Source organism: Brachypodium distachyon, chromosome 1, assembly GCF_000005505.3.
Source record: "Brachypodium distachyon strain Bd21 chromosome 1, Brachypodium_distachyon_v3.0, whole genome shotgun sequence".
NCBI lineage: Eukaryota > Viridiplantae > Streptophyta > Magnoliopsida > Poales > Poaceae > Brachypodium > Brachypodium distachyon.
Window position 1 is genome coordinate 31,103,959 of NC_016131.3, and position 20,998 is coordinate 31,124,956.

Consider the following 20,998-nt stretch of genomic DNA (forward strand, 5'->3'; position numbering starts at 1 on the left):
GGGTGCAGAGTGGTATAACGTGAGGGGAGCTGGAGGTCTGAAGGATCACATGAATGGTTTGGACTGATTTTGCTCTTGAATCGCGGACGGTGATCTGCCGGTAATCACGGGGCAGTCACAGCCGGCCGCGCTCGCTTGGCCTGCAGATTTATGCGATCGGTGAAATTGGACCGATAATCCCTTCTTTTTTTTGTGCAGGAGCAGGAAAAATTACCACCGACTTCCAAACCGGGGCAGACGTACGTGGACCATTGACACACAAGCACCAATCCAGCTACCTCGACACAGAAGTAGTCCACATCATCAATCAAGTTGTTCAACAGATATTCTCGCACCTCCAAAATCGGCCGGAAACGAAAGAAACTCCAAAATCGCTACAAGCTTATCTCATCATCCCGATCACTTATCTTATCAATTATCACCCCCGGCGCCCCGGCCTCTTTCCATGGATGATGCCCTTCGGAACCACCCAAAAACCACGGACGAGTACAACAAAGCGATCGAACCCGACCCGACGCGCCGCGCATCATCTTCTCGCACAGCAACAAAAGATCTCCCTTGCATTTCGCTTCAACTTTTCGACACAGGCTCTTCTCCTGTTGGAGACGTACAAGGGGCAAAACCAGACGGGCCGTCCCGTTCCGAGGTAGGGCCGATGAATAGGAGGCCGGGCAACTCCCCGTTGCCGTTGCCACGACGACGCCTGACCTGAGATTCTGAGAGCGATATATGGGAGGAACGAGACGTAGCTACGATGCTGTTCGATTCATGCGAGCTAGAGAGCGATCGAGGGAGATAATTCCCAGAAAGGCAGAAAGTGGACGAGTTCTAGCTTGTGTACGCTCGATCAGCCGAACTTAATGCTGTGCGGTAGATGCCCGGAGATGAAGGCTGGATTCGAAAACGACAGCTTGGAATCTGCAAATTGATGGAAGCAGTGGGCACGTACGTACTGCGAAAGCCACCCAAACTTGAATGCTCGATCGAGAGGGAGTCAAAGGATTAAAACTGCTAAACGAAATTCTGCAGATGACCAGATTATCCCATCTCTATACGTGGGTGGAGTCAGGCAATACAAGAAGCCATAACCCGGTTGCGGCCGAATAAGGTAACGTCACATTCTGTCGTTTCCGGACGGTGATAAGCTACTGATCGAAAAAATTGTTGAATATGAATATAATATATTAAAACCACGTAACGAGGGAGTACCACTGTAGCAACATGTGTTCAAGAGCACGTGCTGTTTCTTCTCGTTGCAACGGGGATGAACTTTTTCAGGTGCAAGTTTAGCAAGCTGTAATTTGCGTGGTGATTAACTCAGTGTCAATTGTAAAAAAAAAACTCAGTGCCAATTGTCAAACCTGCATCAGAATTGCTGCCTGATGATTCATCATCCATGCGACCATGTGAGGTCAGGTAAGAAGCCACATAGGGGTGTGGCACTGGTTAGAGAGAAATTCAACAATCATAAAAAAATATTGGATTAATCTTGGTCAGACGAGGTGTTTTTTCTTTTCAGAAATCAGAAATAGTGTAAAGTGGTGTTTCCAAAAGTCAAAAGAAAGGAGGCATCAAGAGAAAGTGAAAGATTTGAGTACTGACCCTTCCTCTCCGCTGCCTCTCTGTTGGTCTGGTCCCTGGCTGACAACACTGCCAGGTGTCATGTCACGCTAATGGAAGCGTCGAACTCTTCCACAACTTCCGTCGCCGCCTTCTCCCTTCCCCGCCACACACCTGCGCGAGATACCAAGATCCCAAGCACAAGCAATCCCAGAATCCTTTCTCTTTATATAAAGATCCCCTCTCTCTCTCCTCCACTTGTCCTCCACCGCCACCACCCAAGGAACGCCACGGCCACGGGCGCAGAGACAGAGCGCGTGTGTGTGAATCAAGAGGAAGAAACCCGTGCGCCCGTGCGAATTGTTGGATCGATCCGATGGGGCGGCGGTCTAGCGCCTCACCGGTCGGGTCCGTGGAGCCGCTGCTGCCGGAGGTGTTCAAGGGCGGCGGCGGCGGCAGGGGGGCGGCGACGTTGCAGCGGTCCGTGTCGCGGGCGGACGACGAGCTGCAGTGGTTCCGGTCGTGCCTGCGGTGGGTGTGCATGGACCACTCGGCCCCGGGCCGCGCCGCCATGTCGTGGCTGCTCTTCCTGCTCCTCGGCGTCGTCGTCCCGGCCGTGGCGCACTTCCTCCTCGCCTTCCGGGCCTCAAGGCGGCCCTTCAACGCCGTCGTCCAGCTCTCGCTCTCCGCCGCCTCCGCCGCCAGCTTCCTCTGCCTCTCCTCCTCCTTCCGCCGCATCGGCCTCCGCCGCCTGCTCTACCTCGACAAGCTCCGCACCAAGAGCGACCGCGTCAGGCTCAACTACACCACGCGCCTCTCCTTCTCCTTCCGCCTCCTCGCCTCCCTCGTCGCTCCTTGCTTCGCCGCCGAGGCCGCATACAAGGCCTGGTGGTACGCAACCTCCGCCGACCGCGTCCCCTTCTTCGCCAACGACGTCCTCAGCGACGTCGTCGCCTGCTCCCTCGAGATGGCCTCATGGATGTACCGCAGCGCCATCTACCTCCTCACCTGCGTCCTCTTCCGCCTCATCTGCCACCTCCAGGGGCTCAGGCTCGAGGACTTCGCCGGCTCGCTGCTCGTCGAGGTGGAGGAGGGGAGGATCGGGGTGGAGCGCGTGCTCAGGGAGCACCTTGACATCCGCAAGCAGCTCAAGGTCATCAGCCACCGCTTCCGCAGGTTCATCGTCGCCGCGCTGCTCATCGGCACCGCCAGCCAGTTCGCCTCCGTGCTCCTCACCACGCGCCACGACTCCGTCGACGACCTCCTCAACACCAGTGAGCTCGCGGTAAGCCTTCTTCCATTGCTTAATTTCTCGATCGAGTCTTAATTAGGCCAATTCCAATGTGAGGCGTGTGTTCAGTTAGGCACAATTGGGGATCGCAATCCCTAATCAAGGAGTAAACTGCACACCGTCTTATCTTAGCTTAGACAGAACCAGTAATTCCGCGACGTGTTAGTGTTATACTACTGTATTAAACCAAGCGAACTGAAGTTGTCTAGTATCGATGAACTGATTGGTACCTTGCATATAAGGGGCGATTAATTATGAACTGGGTCAAATGGAGAAAACAACATTTCTGAATGCTGAATTTGACCGTATTGCGTTGCTTGCTGAATTAGAAGGTGGTTACTGGACAGGCTTCTCTGGCCTATAAACTAGATGGGATTTCCAGCAAATTCAATAATTGGGTTGAGTTCTATAATTAAGTGGCAGTAGCAGTGATCGTGTGAGAAAAAGCTAAGCTAGTGTGGTGCGATGTGATTCACTCAGCTGGCGACTAGATCTGTCTCTGGATCTGAAGGCAGGATGTCCAAGTAAGGACACTGAATTAACGATAGTACCATAAGGTCTGCAATTTCAGATCTTATATATTCTCAGACTGCCAACTATGCAGCATTAACAAATCTAACGAATGATTATGATTAGTAGAAGTCAGAAGTTCCAGTTACAGTATTACTCCAGCTGTTTTGCAGTACTCCGTAATCTGTAATTTAGAAGAGACACGATTCAGTTCAAAACTAACATATGCGATTGACTTGCACCATTTTGAACTAAATAAGGGGTCAAGTAGAATCTGGCGCTCACAGTTTTCGACAGTTCTTACATTTCGTCACACCAGCTGATTCAGCAACATCTCCAGATACTGGTTCTGACGTCCCTGTTGAATTCTGCAGCTATGTTCAGTAGTTCTCATGTCCGGGCTCATCATAATCCTGAGCAGCGCTGCCAAGATCACTCACCAGGCGCAGGCCCTCACCGGCCAGACCACCAAGTGGCACGCCTGCTGCACCATCGAACCGGTCCCGGACGAAGAAGTGGATCCCGGATCCAACCAGAACTCCATGCTGGAAGAGTACCCTGAGAGCGACAGTGACTGCGAATCCAGCGAGGAGACTGGGGACGAGGACTTGCTGGAGAACACCAGGTTCATGCTGCCGCACACAGTACACGTGATCTCCTTCCAGAAGAGGCAGGCATTAGGTAATCATCAACAAATTAACCTTCTCTTCCTCCTTATCCATCCAGTTCAGCTGAGCTGGTCTTGGCACGGAGCAGGAAAAGGACTCACTGAACTCCCGTTGCATGCAGTGACCTACCTGGAGAACAACAAGGCCGGCATCACCGTGTTCGGGTTCACGCTGGATCGGTCGTACCTCCACACGATATTCATGCTCGAGTGGACGCTCTTCTTGTGGCTGCTGGGGAAGACAGTCGGTTTCTCGTGAATTTGTCCTTTCCAGGTGGTTCGTTCGTTGGCTCGTTGCTCTTCACCCACACATGTATGGTTGCTCGATTTGGTTGGCAATTTTTTTTTTGCGGTTGCTCGATTTGGTTGGCATCCTGGAAGGTTGAGTTTCAGGAGAAGTTGGTGGCTTTTTTTTTGTGTGCGGGTGGCACGTGAGTGGTGTGCGCTTGTACGTGTAAGTATGGGATTTGTATATATGACGACGGGTGTAAATTATGGGTTGATTGCTCGTGACACCGCGAGGTGTAAACGGTGTATGTAAAATTGTACTTCTAGATGAGTGTTTGTTTGTAGAGTCCCGTGCGTGCGTGCAGCTTGGTGTTGCAGGTTTATAACCTCGAGTTGTAAGCCAACAATAGTTGTAGAGCAAATTTTACGATGTTGATTAAAGTTTTGTTTTGTTTCTCCTCGGCCACATTGTTCTTTTTTATAAAGGGTTTTTGTGTATCTGTAACTCCTTTTGTATGATTTTTTTGTGTGCGGCGAAATAGGTAAGAATTGATTGGGTTACATGTCATTTTCTTAGCAGTTGCATTTTCTTTCTATGGACGGATGTGTTCAGTTTCAGCATAAAAGAGATACTAGAAGAAATGCTCCATGCAAATTACTCCCTCCGATCTAGTCTAGAATAAGTGTCCAAGATTTAGTACAAAGTTACTTCATGTAAATTATTTTCTCCTATCCATAATAAGTGTCCTATATTTAGTACCAATTCAACTTTGTACTAAATCTCAGACACTTATTATGTATTGAAGGGAGTAGTCGATTTGTGAGCAGTTGGTTTCTCTCAGCCCAAGTCCTAACTTCATGTGCTTCTTCTCTTCCTTGTCTCCTCTACAATTTTTTTTTCTTCTTTTTGCCATCTTCTCTCCACCTTGGATGAAAGAGGCCGCGGAGCTCATTACGAAGCTTGAGCTGGAGCTCGAAACAGAGGATCTTTGCAGCCCCGAGTTCTTGAAAGATAGTGACTACAGGGCATGGATCATACTCTTCTTATCCGGCGATGACGCTGCTCAACAAACCCAAGATGGCAAGGGCGATGTCTCAAATGTTGTTGCAATTTTGGTTAAAAATTATTTTGTATAGATTGTTTAACATGTCACAAACAGGTAATATCTATATTTTTGGTATAAAGTTCCGGAAAACCCCTATCGGCTCATACCGACAAATGAGATCATAACTCTTGCAAAAGGAACGAATAAAGAAAAAGGATTAAATGGTTTAACTTGTTCTAACCCTACCTACCAATTTTGCACCAAAGATTAGCGAATCATTATCCTCCCACTGCTGATTCCTTTTTAACAACCAAGGCAGAACAAACACACTTGTTTGACAAATTATACACTCTTGTTTTTCGTTCAGTAGCAAAGCACGAATTCTACATAGTGCTGCAATGACGTTTTAGGCAACAAGAGAAAACAGTTTTTTTTAGGGAGTAGTACAATGTAGGCGCTAGTGTGGCATTACAAAAAGAACTTTAGGGAGAAACAGCCGGAAGTTCTCACAAACTCAAAGCCCAAACTAAAATTTTGTGGGCTCGTGGCCGTGAAACAGAAGTGTTTCCACCCAAAGTCTCTTCTCCTGGTCCACACAAATACTAGCCCCTCCATACGTCACGGCCCAGACGTCGAGAGGGTCAAAACAGAAAGGCGAACGAGAAGAGCAGAAAACACCGGAAGGCCTCCCCAAACCCCCCACAAAGCAAAGACACTCGGCCGCCGCAGCCGAGATGGCCGCCGGAGACGCCACCCAAGCGCCGCCGGCCGCGGAGGCGCAATCGCTGGTGGAGTCCTTCTGCGCCGTGACCTCGGCGACCCCCGATGAGGCCTCCTTCTTCCTCGAGAGCCACAACTGGGCCCTCGAGTCCGCCGTTCGCTCCTTCTACGACTCCACGGAAGTCGACGCCGCTGGTCCCGATCCGGCACCGCAGCCTCCTCCTCCAGCCGCTGAGGACGGCGCGGAATCCGAGGACGAGGACTACGTGGGTGGCGGCGACAAGGATGAGGACGACGAGGACTACGTGGGCGGCGGCGATGAGGACGAGGATGAGGATGAGGATGTCCCCCTCGCCGCTGAAGTTGCGACGGCCACTGAGAGGAGGAGGCCAGCGAAGAGGCAGAAGAGCGACCACCAGGGCGGGAGCAGGGCCGCTAATGGGAGGGGGACTGTGAGGACGCTCTCCGATCTCAGCCGTGGCAAGAGGGCCGCGGGGTCGGACGGAGACGAGGACTCGGATGACGACGAATGGGCGCCGCCGTCCGAGTTGTACACCGGCGGCGAAAAGAGGTCAGTGCTATTTGTATGTCAGCGTTTTGGTTTGGGGATGCTTGCTTCATTTGTAGGTAGATCGTCGAGGCACTAATTTCTAGGGTTTTAGGTTCTGTTGATTGTGGCTAAATTTTGGGATCTAGGACTTGCATGCGGAGATTTGGAAGGGCCCTGGACCTGTGTTGTGATCAATCCATTGTCAAACGTGTTTAAGATTGCTAGGTGATTTCATTTTTATTTATTAGTATCTGATCTTGTGAATTTCTTATTGGCTTCGGTTCTGCTAAAATTAATTAGGCATTAAGTCGCACCGGATGCCTAGGTCTTGTATCGATACAATGATGGACTGTGTACAAGCGTTAAACATTGGATGTCATGAGAGTTAAATGGCGTTGTTCTAGACCATCTGATGTGTTCCTTAGTACTATTAATAGCAACATCTATATTGTTAATCTATGTTGTAATCATTGTAATAATGATCTAATGTCATTTCATCAAGTACGATATGTGATATATTGATATGGCATTACAAGTTTGTGCTTGGCAAGGTGGCATTTCTTGAGACTCGTGATTTGACTGTAAACTTTAATTTTAACGAAATGGCCCTTAAAAAGATTCTTGTATCTGCACAGCATACCAATAAATTTGGAACTCTATAGCCAGGAAAAATGTGAGGATCAATCATCAATGTACTTGGTAGATGTCTGGAGCTTGTTATGGGGGCTGCTAATTGTTCATGTTAGCAAGAGTGCAAGGCTATGCCTGAGCCCCGGTAATTGGTATACTCGTTAGTTACCTAGATATTTTGTTTGTCTTATAGTCTTATTGGTGAGTTAGCATCTTCTACTCCCTCCGTCCAACAAAAGATGTCTCAAGTTTGTCAAAATTTGGATGTATCTAGACATGATTTTGTGTATAGATGCATTCAAATTTAGTCAAAGTTGAGACATCCTTTGTTGGACGGAGGGAGTAATAGATTTGGGTTTTTGTATAAGTTTCATTAGATGTGATGTTAACGCCATTATTTCAGTGTTTTCCCTTAGCAAAGCATAGAATGAAAAAACACCTGGGCTTGGACTGACTCATGGTGATTATCCAATCAGCCAATTTATAGAATCTAGTGGAACCTGGTCAATTCCGTGTTGATGCAGGCACTAGCTGGAAACCATAGTGTGTGTACCGTGTAGATTTCTGAAACAACCTACAGTTGCATCACCCCCGGTCCTACCTCCCACCAGTCCAACCCCGCAATACTGTAAGGCTATCTCCAATAGGGCACTTAAAACTGCTCATCATGGTCAAAACCCAGTCATATGGGATTTATTTCCAACCTAATGGCTGATATCACCCTTTACTTGGAGACTGGAGTCCAATGCTTAAGGTGAATTCTTAGTGCTTTTTAGTTGTCCAAGTGCACCTAAAATATTAGTTTGCATTGGAGGTTGTGACGCTTATGTGGGAGCTTGTATTGTTCTCTTTCTTCAAGTGTCTACATAAGCTTTCTTGCATTTGAGATGACCTAAACTGTCGCCAACCGTAGATTGGCTGGCCATGTAAGGTTAAAGGCCATAAGAGAGGCAACAGCTGCTGCTGTTAGTTTATTCTGGCAGGCAGTGACTCTTGCCCGGTCAATCATAAGAAATTAAAAACTGATTCCATCACAAAAAAAAGGTGCTGATGATTTTCACCTATCTTGTTCTGTTTATAAATAACCTTTTGCATCAAACTATTTTGAGGCTGCTTCTCATCAGGCATTGATCATAAGTTACTAGCTAGGTGCTCATTTTGAGATGTGATTTGATGGATTATATTCTAGGCTCTAGCCCAAACCTACAGTAAAACCCTCCATGAACCACCCAAAAGAACTGTCTCAAACTGCATGTTTGAAGCCAAATTGTGGCTTAACAAAGAATCGAATATTTTTTGTATCTTTTGCAATAATATTGTTGAAAAATATGATGACATTACATTGGCCTGACATGGGTCACTTCTTGGATTAGCTTGCCACTTCTTTCATCCCTGAACTGGCCAGGAAGTTAATCCTGGTTGACTGGCCTTGGTATTGTATTTGCATCGCACATATATCAGAATTGTATTATCTGTGATATCATGGTTTGTAACGTGAAAGTTCTGTAGGTACAGATGTTTTGCAGCGAAAGCTCTTTTTAATTGTATATGATGTACATCCTTTGTACTTCAATGTTTCTGTCATGCTTATAATTTTTGTATTACTATGTTCAGCGGAATGGTTGTTAGAGATAGATCCAAACGCAAAAATGTTGTGGATGAGGTTTTTAAGCAAGCTAAGAGGAAAGGTGTCAAGCAAGGCCCAGCTCGCCGGCGATCTTCTAGCTCAAGGAGCTTTCCTGGGACTAGCAGACTTCTAACAGGTGAAACTGTACAGCCTGACACACCACAGCCACCAGAAGAAATTCTTCACAGCATCTACTTCTGGAGCAATGGGTTCACAGTAGATGATGGTCCACTCAGAAGTTTTGATGACCCAGAGCATGCATCCTTTTTAGAGGTGAACAACTCTGATGTCTGCAACCGAGTGTATATGTATATCTTGTTATAACTTATACTCCCTCCGTCTCAAGTTAACTAACGTGGATTTGTATAAGAATCTATACAAATCCACGTCAGTTAATTCGGGATGGAGGGAGTATCTGTCTTGTGAACTGGTACATGTCTGTTTTTATTATTTTATGAGTATTTACTTTTATAATATTTGTTCGCCTTTTTGTTTCCAACCTGGAGTAATTTTTCTCACTATTTGCCATTACATGCCCATGATTGTGCATGGAATATAGCATCATGGTTAATTGGAATAAGTTCGTGAGTGGAAAGCAATCATGTGGATGTGACGTGACCTCTTCTCGTTGTGAATATACGTTAATGTTACTTAGTTGGTAGTAATTGAAAAGGAAAACTTAGCTTGCTTCCATGATGATGCTCTTGTCTTACTGCTAGGATGGTCTCAATTAAACAAATTTAGGGTAGGGATGGGCGAATGTTTAGTGGTCAATTGCCCTATTTTACCACTAGTAAACATACATTTTCTGTGTGAGGACATGTTTCCTGGTAAGTTATAATTTTGTTGCTATTCCTGTCACTTCATACATTTTCCGTGTGAGGACATGTTTCCTGGTAAGTTATATTTTTATTGCTATTGCTGTCACTTCAGTAAAATAACTCTACATAAATTGAACTTCTGTGCAACATGATACCTTATTCTGCTATATTTTGCTGGAATTCTCTTGTTCAGTGCTGTATTCGTTCTTCTATGTTGCTTATTGCCTCGCTAATTTGGCTGATCTTAGTCGTACACTTTCTGTTCAGCTGTCTTATAAAGCTTGCAACACATGTTAGTTCTTTTCTTGCATCATATATGGCTGTTGTTATATCTGCCTTTCTGAATTGTATGTAAATAATCATTTTATCTGTGTGGTTTTCCATTTTCCTAGAGCATCAAGAATTCCGAATGCCCAGCTGAACTTGCACCGGCTGACGGGAGGTCTAAGGTGAATGTAAATCTTGTCCGGAAGGAAGAAAAATGTCCTGTAAGTATCAGTGGCCTAACCTTTTGTACTGCTTCAATTGTTTCTTAAATGCATGTCTTGACAATCTCAATCAATGCCTTGATACAGGAGCCAGTCAAGCGAAGTGCTCCATTTCAAGGAGGGGGGAGAACTCTGGTGACACCTTCTGAAAACACTGCACCTTCGGATACTACTTCTGCTGCTACTGCTTCCAGTACAGCGGCTGCCAGTAAGACTAAGACGATCACAGTGGATGATTCTTTGCCGTCAACCTCTCTACAGATCAGGTTTGCAGATGGCAGCCGTGTTGTTGCACGTTTCAACACAAGCCACACAATCAGTGATGTACGGGCATTCGTTGATGCAACAAGACCAGGAGAAACCAGTGACTACACACTGCAGGTCGGGTTTCCCCCTAAGCCAATCGATGACGCCACCAAGACCATCAAGGAAGCCGGTGTGGCAAACTCAGTGATCATTCAGAAATTGTAGCTCAACAGGTTTCTGACCCTCTTCATCAAACAGATCATCCATCTAAGGCGTGCGGATATCCTTGTCTTTTTTCTTTCTAAGCTCCCTCAAATCTAGCTTTTCAGCCTTCCACGGCTTCCTTTCGCTAGCTGCTTCAGGTATTAAGATTGTAAATCAACTGAGATCTTGGTATTCCATCTTATTCATCTATAGCGTCAGTATACTTGGCTTGCATTCCGCTTCCAGTCCACATCACGTTTGGTGTGCTTAACTGTCATTTTGTTTGTATCTAACGACCTCTTTGGTAGTGTGTGGGCGCTGATGGAGTGAAGGACACGGTTAGCTGCAACGGATACTCACCATTCATGTAAGCGTTTTATCATCGACCCGACGTCCTCTTGTCCTTACGCTGATTGCAATTTGCAAACAACCGAGGTGAGTTACTCTTTCGAATGTCAGAATTTCACAGTTAACTTCGAGAACCGGAGGAAAACTCCCAGATTCTTGTTACTGCGTCGAGTGGCCTTTTCATTTTTCAGAACAGCATCCTAGTACGAGGACAAAGAGTTATGTTCCTCTTCTAGCTGCCTCTCCTTACTCTTCTCAGTTCCGTTCCTCTTCTAGCCGCCTCTCGTTACTCGTCTCTTCTGCTCATAAATGGGAGTGATCAAGAATTTTATCCAACTCGAATCTGGCTGCTCTGCTAGTCAAGCCATCTAACAGCAAGTAGTTACAGAGCCGCATCATCTGATCTAACTGCAAGTAAGAATTGTCCAATTCAGTAGTGAGCCCATCCGCGCGGTCACACAACACAGCATCGCGTCATGGATTCTGGGTCCAATCGCCCGTGATTATTGCGTCGGCACACGACGAAAACCTCCCCATCGCGTTGTACCCGACGACACAGTCCCGGAGGCCGGAGCTCGCCGACAGCCGCGCCACGGGCGACGGCATTGGCTACGTTTGCATTCCATGGCGACTTGGCGAGATCGGATCCGGCTTAACAAGGACGTCGCTTGCTTCCGTTGCAGGTTGGGCTGCTTAATTATTGGAGGCTCTCGGGCGCTTTGCTTGATGCGATCTTTGCACGGGCCCTCTCTTGGTTAATCTCGCCTTTGGGTACGGGGCCTAGCCTGCTTGTCACGGACGCTTCTTGCTCTACCAGCATGTTTCTGTTCACAAGTTTGTCCTGTCAAAATGGCCGATTAGCACGATTGTTTTCTGTTCCCTAGAGAGCTGCCCCAGGGCGTGTTACCACCACACACACACACACAGAGCTACCAATCTAATCCAACAGTTTTGCGTGTCCTCTCAACTGTTTGCTCTGCGGATCCAACATTATTCGGTTTGGTCACACGTCACAGATTTCTTTGTTGACCATCGGCTTTTCGAATGTCGCACCGAACTAATAATAATAAACTAATCAAGATAACTACGGTACAACGACGGTGTGAAAAAGACCACTAGCTGTTGCTGGTTTGTCTTAATCAGTTTTTATGTGTGTGTTTTTATCTGCTTTCGTGGCTTACAACTCGGTCGGTAACCACATCCCGATCCTTCAGTCACGTCTGTACTCACGGTTGGTTGATCAGTACATAGTACTCCGCTTGACATGGACACATGGTCGTAGATTCGTAGATTGCCATGGCGACTTATCCAATGCAACATTCATCGATGCAAACTAGCAAACTTTTCACATGCACCATTGAATTTAAAATACGGTGCATATCAAAGATGAAAATTGAAACACTAATTCAAACTTTTTTTCACATAACTCTCTGTACTTATTTTTTATGCGAAATAACCACAAAGGCAGGAAAAAAAGATGGTTAGACAAACAATAAAAAATTGGCTAGGAAAACAATTTTTTCATAGCCCACCATCCATAGTGCCAAAAACTACATCCTAATTAAGGAAAATGGGAAACAAACAGCGATAAAAAAAAGCCCAATTGCAAGTTTTTTTTTCAAGAATGCACTCAACGGGTACATCATCGATTAAAAAAAAAGAGCCAATAGGCTAGTATAACGCCATACGGCAAACAATGCCATAAATGAATGGCCAAAACAAGAAAAGGACTACTCGCTATCTATCCAACCAATCGCCGCACTAGTCGCAAGAGAAACCCCTCCCCCATAAGGAGTCTCGCATGCTCCCAACGCACAAGCTCCTCCCGGATGCACTACGGGATCCGCGCCACCGCCAGAGACGCACCATTGAACACCACATCATTCCGGTGACGCCAGAAGGTCCATAGGACAAGGATGATCGCTGTCCGAAAGTCTTTGCGGGTCTGGCGGGGGAGGGGGAGAGACGTCCACCAGCCGCGAAGCCTCGAATCCGCCTCGGGGATCCAATCAGCATGCCCCCAAGGCGAGAGGAGGCTCGTCCACACCTGCCTCGCCACAACACATCCCAAGAGCAGATGGGAAATGGTCTCCATCTCTTGATCGCAGAGTGGGCATCTAGGGGGATGTTGAAGAGCACGCCGCGCAAGTCGGTCTGCGGTCCAGCATTGGTCCCTTGCCACAAGTAAAGCAAAGAAACGACACTTCTCCGGGGCCCGTGAGCCCCACACCTCTTCTGCCATCAGGTCCCTGGCACGCCCGGCGAAGAGGTTAAGGTACGCTGATTTGGCCGTGTAGCAGCCGCCTTTGGACCAGTTCCACATCAAGGAGTCGGGCACCGAATCGTCAAGGAGGAGATTACGCGTACAATCCCAAACGGTGAAGAACTCTTGGAGAGCCCTACCCCATAGATCGGGCCCACATCGGCAATCCACGCTCCATCCATGCCTTCCGCACCGTATGCATCCTCACATGCTTGGCATTTTGCAAGTTCATATACTTCCCCAACTGCAAAACGGGTGACATTTTGGATTTTGCAATGTGAATTGTCAATCTCGGTGGTAAATTTTCTACATCGTGAAGCTATTATGTAAGATAGGTAAGTAAATAAACATAATTTTCTATATCGTGAAGCTATTCTTTAAGGACAAATCTGGTGGTAAATTTCGATCTAACAAACACAAAGAATGTTTTTTTTAGGAAAAAAACAAAGAATGTTTTATTAGTTAGGACATACTATTTGGTTCATAACTATACCCTGCCAAATTGTGGCAGCTGGTTGCGACTTTTTTTTTTGGTTCGAGGAAACAATATAAGGCAGCGTAACCTATCTTACACACTTGTGCTTTTCTATAATTTTAATAAGTTGTGATGACCAGTTATTTTGCCACGCTTTCAGTTTGCCACCGTTTGACTGCACGTTTTCTAGTATCTGAGTAGGGAAGTAGTCAATCGTATTTCTCCAAATTATCAGTGTGCCAGGTTAGCCTTCCCCCTCCCACAGCTCGGTTGTCTCCCGTATTTACGAAGCCAAAGCACGCCGCCGCGGTACCGGTACCCCACGCTGCAGACAACAGCAGAGAGACAAAGACCAAGAAAGAACCCGGAGATAGGGAGGGTATGGGGAGAGGGACTAATCCTTGCCGACGCCACACTGCATCTATCTCCTGCCTGGAGCAAGCATGGCATCGAGCACTTGCTTCAAGTCCTTCCCCATATATTAGCCAGCTAGCTGTCCCGGCTGGATAGATAGAGGAGAGAGTGGGGGAGAAGCATGGGCCATTGGCCATGGTGATCACCGTCATTCCGTCAAACACCTTGCTCGTGTGATGTCCTCGGAGCACTAGAAGAGGGTTTCTTTTTTCCATAGGGGAGAGGAATAGAGGGAGGAGCGCAAGAAGGGAAGGGGGATGAAGGAGGGAGAGAGGTCAAGAATGGCTGCGCCGGCCGCCGACGCCGCTCTGGCCGGCCTCCTCCTCGCCCTCGTGACGGTGGTCGGAGCCGACACCGACGCGGCCGACGGTAATGCTGCATTCCCCCAGCTCCGAGTTCTTGGGGTTTCTTCAAATGCGCTCTTTGTGATTTCAGTACCTGATGTTTGGTTTCGTACGCATGTGCGTGTCCTTGCGAACGATCGGTGCAGTTGCTGCTTTGGTGAATCTCTATACCTCCTGGAACAGCCCGGCGCAGCTCACCGGTTGGTCGGCCGGCGGCGGCGACCCCTGCGGCGCCGCGTGGATGGGCGTCTCCTGCTCAGGCTCTGCTATCACCTCAATGTAAAAGATCCTCTTGTTTACTGCTAAATGTTTAGTGAGGAAATGGAAAGCAAACAACTTGGTTCTTGCCGTGGACATGGAAAACAGCTGTTGAAATCCTAAAATCTGCTGATTTTTGCATGTTCGCAGCAAAGTTTCTGTTATTCTCTTGCTGTCTTTACAATTGTGTGCATGCTAACTATTATGAGCTAAATTTGAACACTGGAAAAGCTTATAAGAACAACTACTGTACATACTAACTAAAAAAATCGATGTTCATAACAAGCTGTGAGGATTAGTGATTGATGTAATTCTGCTCTGTCCCTGATTTATGTTTTTTGATTAACCTTTTGGTACATTTTTTTTATGAAATCTTTATGCTTTTATTTGTTTCCTATTGAAATGTGGTTTACAGTAGAAAAAGGGTTTATACTATATGGATTAGCAGCGTGCCTTCATAATTTTATTCTTTCCAATTTATCATTATAATTTACAAAATTTACCTTCAATAAATACAGTCACACTGGACACTTAAATACAATGTTTCTTCCCTATTTTGCAGCAACCTTTCTGGTATGGGGTTGAACGGTACTCTTGGTTACCAACTGTCCGATCTAGTAGCATTGAAAACGATGTATGAGCTATCCACGAGTACAAATCTTTGTTGTTCTTATTTCCTTCAAAACTTATATCTTTCATTTCTTTTCTTTCAGGGACTTGAGTAACAACAACTTGCATGATGCAATTCCTTACCAGTTGCCACCTAATCTTACTTATCTGTAATATCTCTTTCCTTGCAAATGTTTACTAGCAGTTGGTGCTTTATGTTTTATTAATAGCGATGATGCAGGAGTTTGGCAAGCAATAACTTTTCTGGCAACCTTCCATACTCTATATCCAACATGTTATCACTTGTCTACCTGTAAGTTACATACTATTTAATTCATTTCGTGGCAACTTTTTGTTGACATGGTCTAACTATAAATACCATCTACATGCAGCAACCTCAGTCACAACTCGCTGTTTCAGGAAATTGGTGAACTATTTGGAAACCTCAATTCACTTTCTGAATTGTAAGGCCTACCGAGCCTTTTTTTTTCACTTTTCTTTTTTTGTGCTAGGCGCTCTATCATTCTCTAAAGAAGGATATGGGAACCCAAGTCCGTTCTTTGACTAGAATTCGGTGGGCAAGGGCATAACTGACACTCTGGATTTGTTCTTTGTTTGCTTGATGCCTTGAATCAAGTTGGGTAGCAACTAGAAAGTATTGGACACATTGAAGTTGAAATATCTTACAGTACCTATGGATTCTAAATACCATCTGGCTCTTACGTTTCAGAAGAAAATGATGCAGTATCACTCTCACTATCTGAATTGATATGCTAAAACATCTTGGTCCAGCTAGAGATATAAGAGTCACAAATTAATTAAGAATTATGTTCCTTTTGTTCTCTCTAGTCTCTTCAATAAGCATGATCATTAGACTTTGAGACATTAAGATATCTTTTTTTTTTGAAGGAAAGCTTTAGGTCATCAGACCTATTGCCATTTTATTAAATAGTAAAATATGTACAAAAATGAAATGAAAAATGAAGAGATCATCTAAAGCTATCTATCCAAGTTTTGAAACCCTGATATTTTTTTCTTTTTGCCCTATGGATATCATCCTATCACTGTACAATCAACATCCCTTTGCAGTGATGCTTCTGGACCGGACCCTTAAAATAACTAAACTGCATTCATGTTTATGAAGCCTTCAAGTATTGCACTTCTCGATCCTGATCTGAATCAAGCACCAATTATCGCATGAATAAAATTTGAGCTCCAGAAGTAACGCCCCAGTTTGGGTGATACTGAATTTAGTTATCCAGTTTTGCCTGTGAAATGCATGATTAACTGATAATCATAGGCACATAGGCAGATCACTCCATAAATGTTAGCAGGGCATATGCACTTCCCCCTTGCTACATGACTTCATCTTATGCTTGTAAAAATCCTTGCAGGGATGTATCTTTCAACAACATGTCAGGGAATCTTCCAATGTCTTTTATCTCTTTGTCAAATCTTTCTAGCCTGTGAGTATTCAATAGTCTTCAATTCAAACTTCCCAATTTTGTGCAGCTTCATGGAAATTATTGTTGTTTTAACCCATTCTGTAGTTATATGCAAAATAATCAACTATCAGGCACTGTCAATGTCCTCAGCAACCTAAGCCTTACTACATTGTAAGTGACTTTCCATGTGTCAACATGACTACTACTACCTTTTTTTTGAAAAGATAACTACTAATATTCCTCGCTGATTTCTTATCTGATTACATATGGTATCGTACCTTTAAACAGAAATATAGCCAACAACAACTTCAGCGGCTTGATACCTGGGGAATTAAGTTCCATTCCAAATTTAACGTAGGTACCATAACATACTTTTATTTCTATCTTAGTATTGAAATCATCATTCTTACCTGCTGATAGGTTACTGCAATTGCAATCATAGACTTGGTGGAAACTCATTTATCAATATGCCTGCATCTCCACCACCAACTCTCATGCCACCGCCTCAGAGTCCACTTGATCAGCCAGAATATCCTCAAGCACCAATAAGTTTTCCAGATCGTCCTCAGATTCCTAATAATCAAGGTCGGAAGAAGCAAGGTCTGCAAACAGGTCGGCTCATAGGGGTGGTTGTTGGTTCAATAGCTGCTGGCTCATGTATACTTTTTGTGTTGGTGTTCTGCCTTCACAATGTCCATAGAAGAAAGGATGGTGGGAGCAGTGAATCAAAAGACCATGTAGGTTCCCTTGCAGTGAACATAGACAGAGGTGTGCTCCTACTCTTCCTGCATGAAACTTGACAGTGTCCCATTCCCACTTGCAGTGAACATATAGATTTCTAGGTTCTCTTGCACTTAACATAAACCTGTTTGTCGTAAAGTGAATCAAGAACTTCTTATTTTGCTGTTATCAAAATATAATCAAAAGGTGAAATGGAACCGCACAGAAGGGCTTAGTGTCAATTAACTTCAAAATACCAAATTCTGAGTGGTTGGGAATTTAAATCTCCAAATTCGTCTTGTAAATTTTCTTTTCTAGGTTCTAACAGGGAAATCTTGGACAAGAGCCATCAAGATGCTTCTGTAGCAACTTCAACACTCCCGCAGCCTACTGGAAAAATGACTCCTGAGAGGGTATATGGTACAAATGGTTCTCCAGCAAAAAAGATAAAGGTTCCTAGTGCCGCGACTTCTTATACTGTTGCTTCTCTCCAAGTTGCTACAAACAGCTTCTGTCAAGATTCCCTTCTAGGAGAGGGTTCACTTGGTCGTGTTTACAGGGCTGATTTCCCCAATGGAAAGGTAAGCATATTTTATATAGATTTGTGACTTACATGATATTTGCGACCTATGTCATTTCGACAGTCCGTTGTTGTTTATATCTTTATGCAATGAGATGTGCAGTGGCTTGATCAGGTTTAATTTGCATGTTGGCTGTTTGGATCATGGAGTCAGTTTATGCATTACTTGCATAAAGTCAACAATTACTTTTTATGTTTTTACAAGCGTAGCACTTTTTATACATAATATAATCAGCCCCTTCGGCTTCTCGTATCTTCTCTTTTTGTTTCATCATGACATTGGGACTGAATTATTTGCATGGTCACAGGTACTTGCTTTGAAGAAGATAGACAGTGCTGCACTTTCCTTGTATGAAGAAGATCATTTTCTTGAGGTTGTGTCCAACATTTCTCGGCTTAGGCACCCGAACATTGTGTCGCTTACGGGCTATTGTGTTGAACATGGGCAAAGGCTTCTTGTGTATCAGTACATTGGAAATGGTACACTGCATGATTTACTGCACTTTTCTGAAGAAGCGAGCAAGAACCTTACGTGGAATGCCCGTGTGAGGATAGTCCTAGGCACTGCTCGAGCTTTAGAGTATGTTGGCTGAGCAAATCTACTGAATCTAGTACTCCCTCCGATCCATAATAAGTGTCTCAGATTTAGTACAACTTTGTACTAAATCTGAGACACTTATTATGGATCGGAGGGAGTACATTACACTCTGTATTTTTCTGATGAAGCGAGCCAGAACTTTCACAGGCCCTCTAACAATGTGCTGTCAACCCTTCTTCAGGTACCTGCATGAGGTGTGCCTGCCCCCTGTTGTACATAGAAACCTAAAGTCATCAAATATCCTGCTTGATGAAGAGTACAGCCCACATCTGTCTGACTGTGGGCTTGCTGCCCTATCACCAAATCCTGAGAGAGAGGTAAGTAACATAGTAGCACATCTACTGATGATGATTATTTCTAGTTTTTCATATTTAACTGATCATAGTGGCTGCCAGTTGGGCTGAAACCGGTGTTACTATGTCATGTTTTGCCAGGTATCAACTGAGGTGGTTGGCTCTTTTGGATACAGTGCCCCAGAGTTTGCCATGTCAGGAACATACACCGTAAAGAGCGACGTGTACAGTTTTGGAGTAGTGATGTTAGAGCTACTGACAGGCCGTAAGCCGCTAGACAGGTACCATTTCCTACATGGCAAGATGTGATAGCTCTGTAAATTAAAACCAATAATATGACCTTCATCGCTGTGTTGTACAGATCCAGAGAGAGGTCGGAACAGTCCCTTGTTGGGTGGGCAACCCCGCAGCTTCATGACATTGATGCGCTCGCCAAGATGGTCGATCCAGCAATGGATGGGATGTATCCTGCGAAGTCCCTCTCCCGGTTCGCAGACATAATTGCATTGTGTGTTCAGGTAAATCCATTTTGTTTTATCAGCAACATTGTTTGTGCTGTGTTTTAGCTCGCATCCCAACTACGAACACCATTCATTGGCAACCGGCTCAATCATCCCTGTCAACGTCAAAGTTTTTTTTCGTTTAACATATGAACTACAGTAAATTTCTGTCTCCAGAAGTAGAATTTCTGAGATCCTCATTTGTTCTGTCTGACCTTTTGTGTTGAATTCTTGTAGCCTGAACCGGAGTTCCGTCCACCGATGTCGGAGGTTGTCCAGCAACTGGTGCGCCTGTTGCAGAGGGCTAGCATGCTAAGACGACAATCGGCAGAGGATCTGGGATCTTCGTACCGTGCCCCCGAGCGCGAAGGCGGAGGTGCGGCATGGGACGCATTCTAAGACCAAACTCTTGTCACCTATAGTAGTACTCCATAATACAGGAGGTCAAGCAAGAAGAATACAATACACCGTCCAGCGATTTTCATCTGGTATTTATCCGTGAGGTTGGTTATCTATTTTGAACTGCTGAGAATTTTGTGATTTGCATGTGCAGAATTACTCCCTCCGTCTCATATTAAGTCCGTTCCATATCAAGTGACTCAAATTTGTCCAAATATATATGTATCTATGCCTAAAAAATATCTAGATACATGTAATATAAAGTCACTTAATATGGAACATAGGGATTATCTATTACGACGATTGGTCTGATTGTGTATATGTATGTATATAAAAAATGCAAGAAGAAGACGGGGTATGGACTGATTTGTGCGTCGTGAACTCGTGATCAATAATGGTGAACACCTGGGTGAATGCTGGCAGACAGCGACTTGGGGGGCTCTCCGGCGGCTGTGCCTTGTCAGCAAGGCATGCTTGGCTGATTCGCTAGGGCATCGGCGAACGTAGCCGGAGCCCGTGCCCGCCGATTGCGTGGTAACGTCGAAATGCTTTGGCAGCGACTCGCTGATGCTGACGGTTGTGCGCGTCAGGTGGTTGCGTTGGACGTCTGGAGTCTGGTCACTAGTAGAACTAGAAAAGCTTTGTCCATCGCATGCAAGCAAAGCCGATGTTATCAGCCGGTCAGCCCTATGGGCGACGACGCGACGTCGCATGGCTTTGTCAATGACTCGTTGATGGATGCTGAAGATTAATCGTCACGTCGACACCGATGAGTTATTGTGTTCCAGGACCAGTGACTAGTCACGAGTTCACTAGTCACCGGAAAAGCAAACGATTCCTTCTCTCTTTTTCGACAGTACGATTCCTTTCGAGTTTGAAGCAAGAAGAGTCAGGGCCTGTTCAATAGTACCCTGTACCAATTCTCCAGATTGGTAGTACATGTTGTTTTTAGAGGTAGGAGTAATTGCAATGCACATACATAAACTTTTGGCAGTAATACAGTGCAATGCAATGGGCTGGTTCATAGACCTTCCGAGTGTCTCCGGAGGCGACACCGGTTGAATCCATCATCGGGCGATTTCTTTCCATCCAAAATGTTTGCCTAGCACCCAAATCTCCGCTATAAGAGCAAGTGCAGCAGTTTCAGCAGTTTCCCAAAACCTC

General features: G+C 45.4%; 3 protein-coding genes across 4 annotated transcripts; all 3 read left to right on the forward strand.

Moving 5' to 3' along the window:
- The first annotated feature begins 1,778 nt into the window (after positions 1 to 1,778).
- LOC100842014 lies at positions 1,779 to 4,817 on the forward strand. Its single transcript, XM_003563533.4, has 3 exons — positions 1,779 to 2,845; positions 3,736 to 4,042; positions 4,151 to 4,817. Exons 1-3 carry the CDS (start codon positions 1,937 to 1,939, stop codon positions 4,285 to 4,287), a joined length of 1,353 nt encoding a protein of 450 aa, XP_003563581.1. The 5' UTR covers positions 1,779 to 1,936; the 3' UTR covers positions 4,288 to 4,817.
- A 1,120-nt stretch (positions 4,818 to 5,937) lies between these two features.
- Positions 5,938 to 10,826, forward strand: LOC100842315 (plant UBX domain-containing protein 4). Its single transcript, XM_003563534.4, has 4 exons — positions 5,938 to 6,593; positions 8,817 to 9,102; positions 10,043 to 10,138; positions 10,226 to 10,826. Exons 1-4 carry the CDS (start codon positions 6,037 to 6,039, stop codon positions 10,607 to 10,609), a joined length of 1,323 nt encoding a protein of 440 aa, XP_003563582.1. The 5' UTR covers positions 5,938 to 6,036; the 3' UTR covers positions 10,610 to 10,826.
- Positions 10,827 to 14,018: 3,192 nt separating this feature from the next.
- Positions 14,019 to 20,200, forward strand: LOC100842626 (protein STRUBBELIG-RECEPTOR FAMILY 8). 2 transcript variants are annotated; one of them, XM_003563535.4, is made up of 16 exons: positions 14,019 to 14,457; positions 14,579 to 14,711; positions 15,253 to 15,324; positions 15,404 to 15,469; positions 15,541 to 15,612; positions 15,692 to 15,763; positions 16,694 to 16,765; positions 16,850 to 16,915; positions 17,033 to 17,098; positions 17,187 to 17,512; positions 17,783 to 18,045; positions 18,353 to 18,624; positions 18,824 to 18,959; positions 19,077 to 19,216; positions 19,297 to 19,453; positions 19,673 to 20,200. In XM_003563535.4, the coding sequence occupies exons 1-16, from the start codon at positions 14,346 to 14,348 to the stop codon at positions 19,832 to 19,834; spliced, it is 2,187 nt and encodes a 728-aa protein (XP_003563583.2). In that variant the 5' UTR covers positions 14,019 to 14,345; the 3' UTR covers positions 19,835 to 20,200. The 2 variants fall into 2 exon arrangements, with proteins under 2 accessions (XP_003563583.2, XP_014753326.1); XM_014897840.2 differs by lacking the exon at positions 15,253 to 15,324.
- The last annotated feature ends 798 nt before the right edge of the window (positions 20,201 to 20,998 follow it).

Coding starts and splice junctions, on each gene's coding strand:
- LOC100842014 (XM_003563533.4), top strand. CDS start 1,937: ATGGGGCGGCGGTCTAGCGCCTCACCGGTCGGGTCCGTGGAGCCGCTG. Junction 2,846..3,735: donor TCAACACCAGTGAGCTCGCG/GTAAGCCTTCTT, acceptor TGAATTCTGCAG/CTATGTTCAGTAGTTCTCAT. Junction 4,043..4,150: donor CCAGAAGAGGCAGGCATTAG/GTAATCATCAAC, acceptor CGTTGCATGCAG/TGACCTACCTGGAGAACAAC.
- LOC100842315 (XM_003563534.4), top strand. CDS start 6,037: ATGGCCGCCGGAGACGCCACCCAAGCGCCGCCGGCCGCGGAGGCGCAA. Junction 9,103..10,042: donor AGCATGCATCCTTTTTAGAG/GTGAACAACTCT, acceptor CCATTTTCCTAG/AGCATCAAGAATTCCGAATG. Junction 10,139..10,225: donor GGAAGGAAGAAAAATGTCCT/GTAAGTATCAGT, acceptor GCCTTGATACAG/GAGCCAGTCAAGCGAAGTGC.
- LOC100842626 (XM_003563535.4), top strand. CDS start 14,346: ATGAAGGAGGGAGAGAGGTCAAGAATGGCTGCGCCGGCCGCCGACGCC. Junction 14,458..14,578: donor CGACACCGACGCGGCCGACG/GTAATGCTGCAT, acceptor CGATCGGTGCAG/TTGCTGCTTTGGTGAATCTC. Junction 17,513..17,782: donor TGCAGTGAACATAGACAGAG/GTGTGCTCCTAC, acceptor TTTCTTTTCTAG/GTTCTAACAGGGAAATCTTG.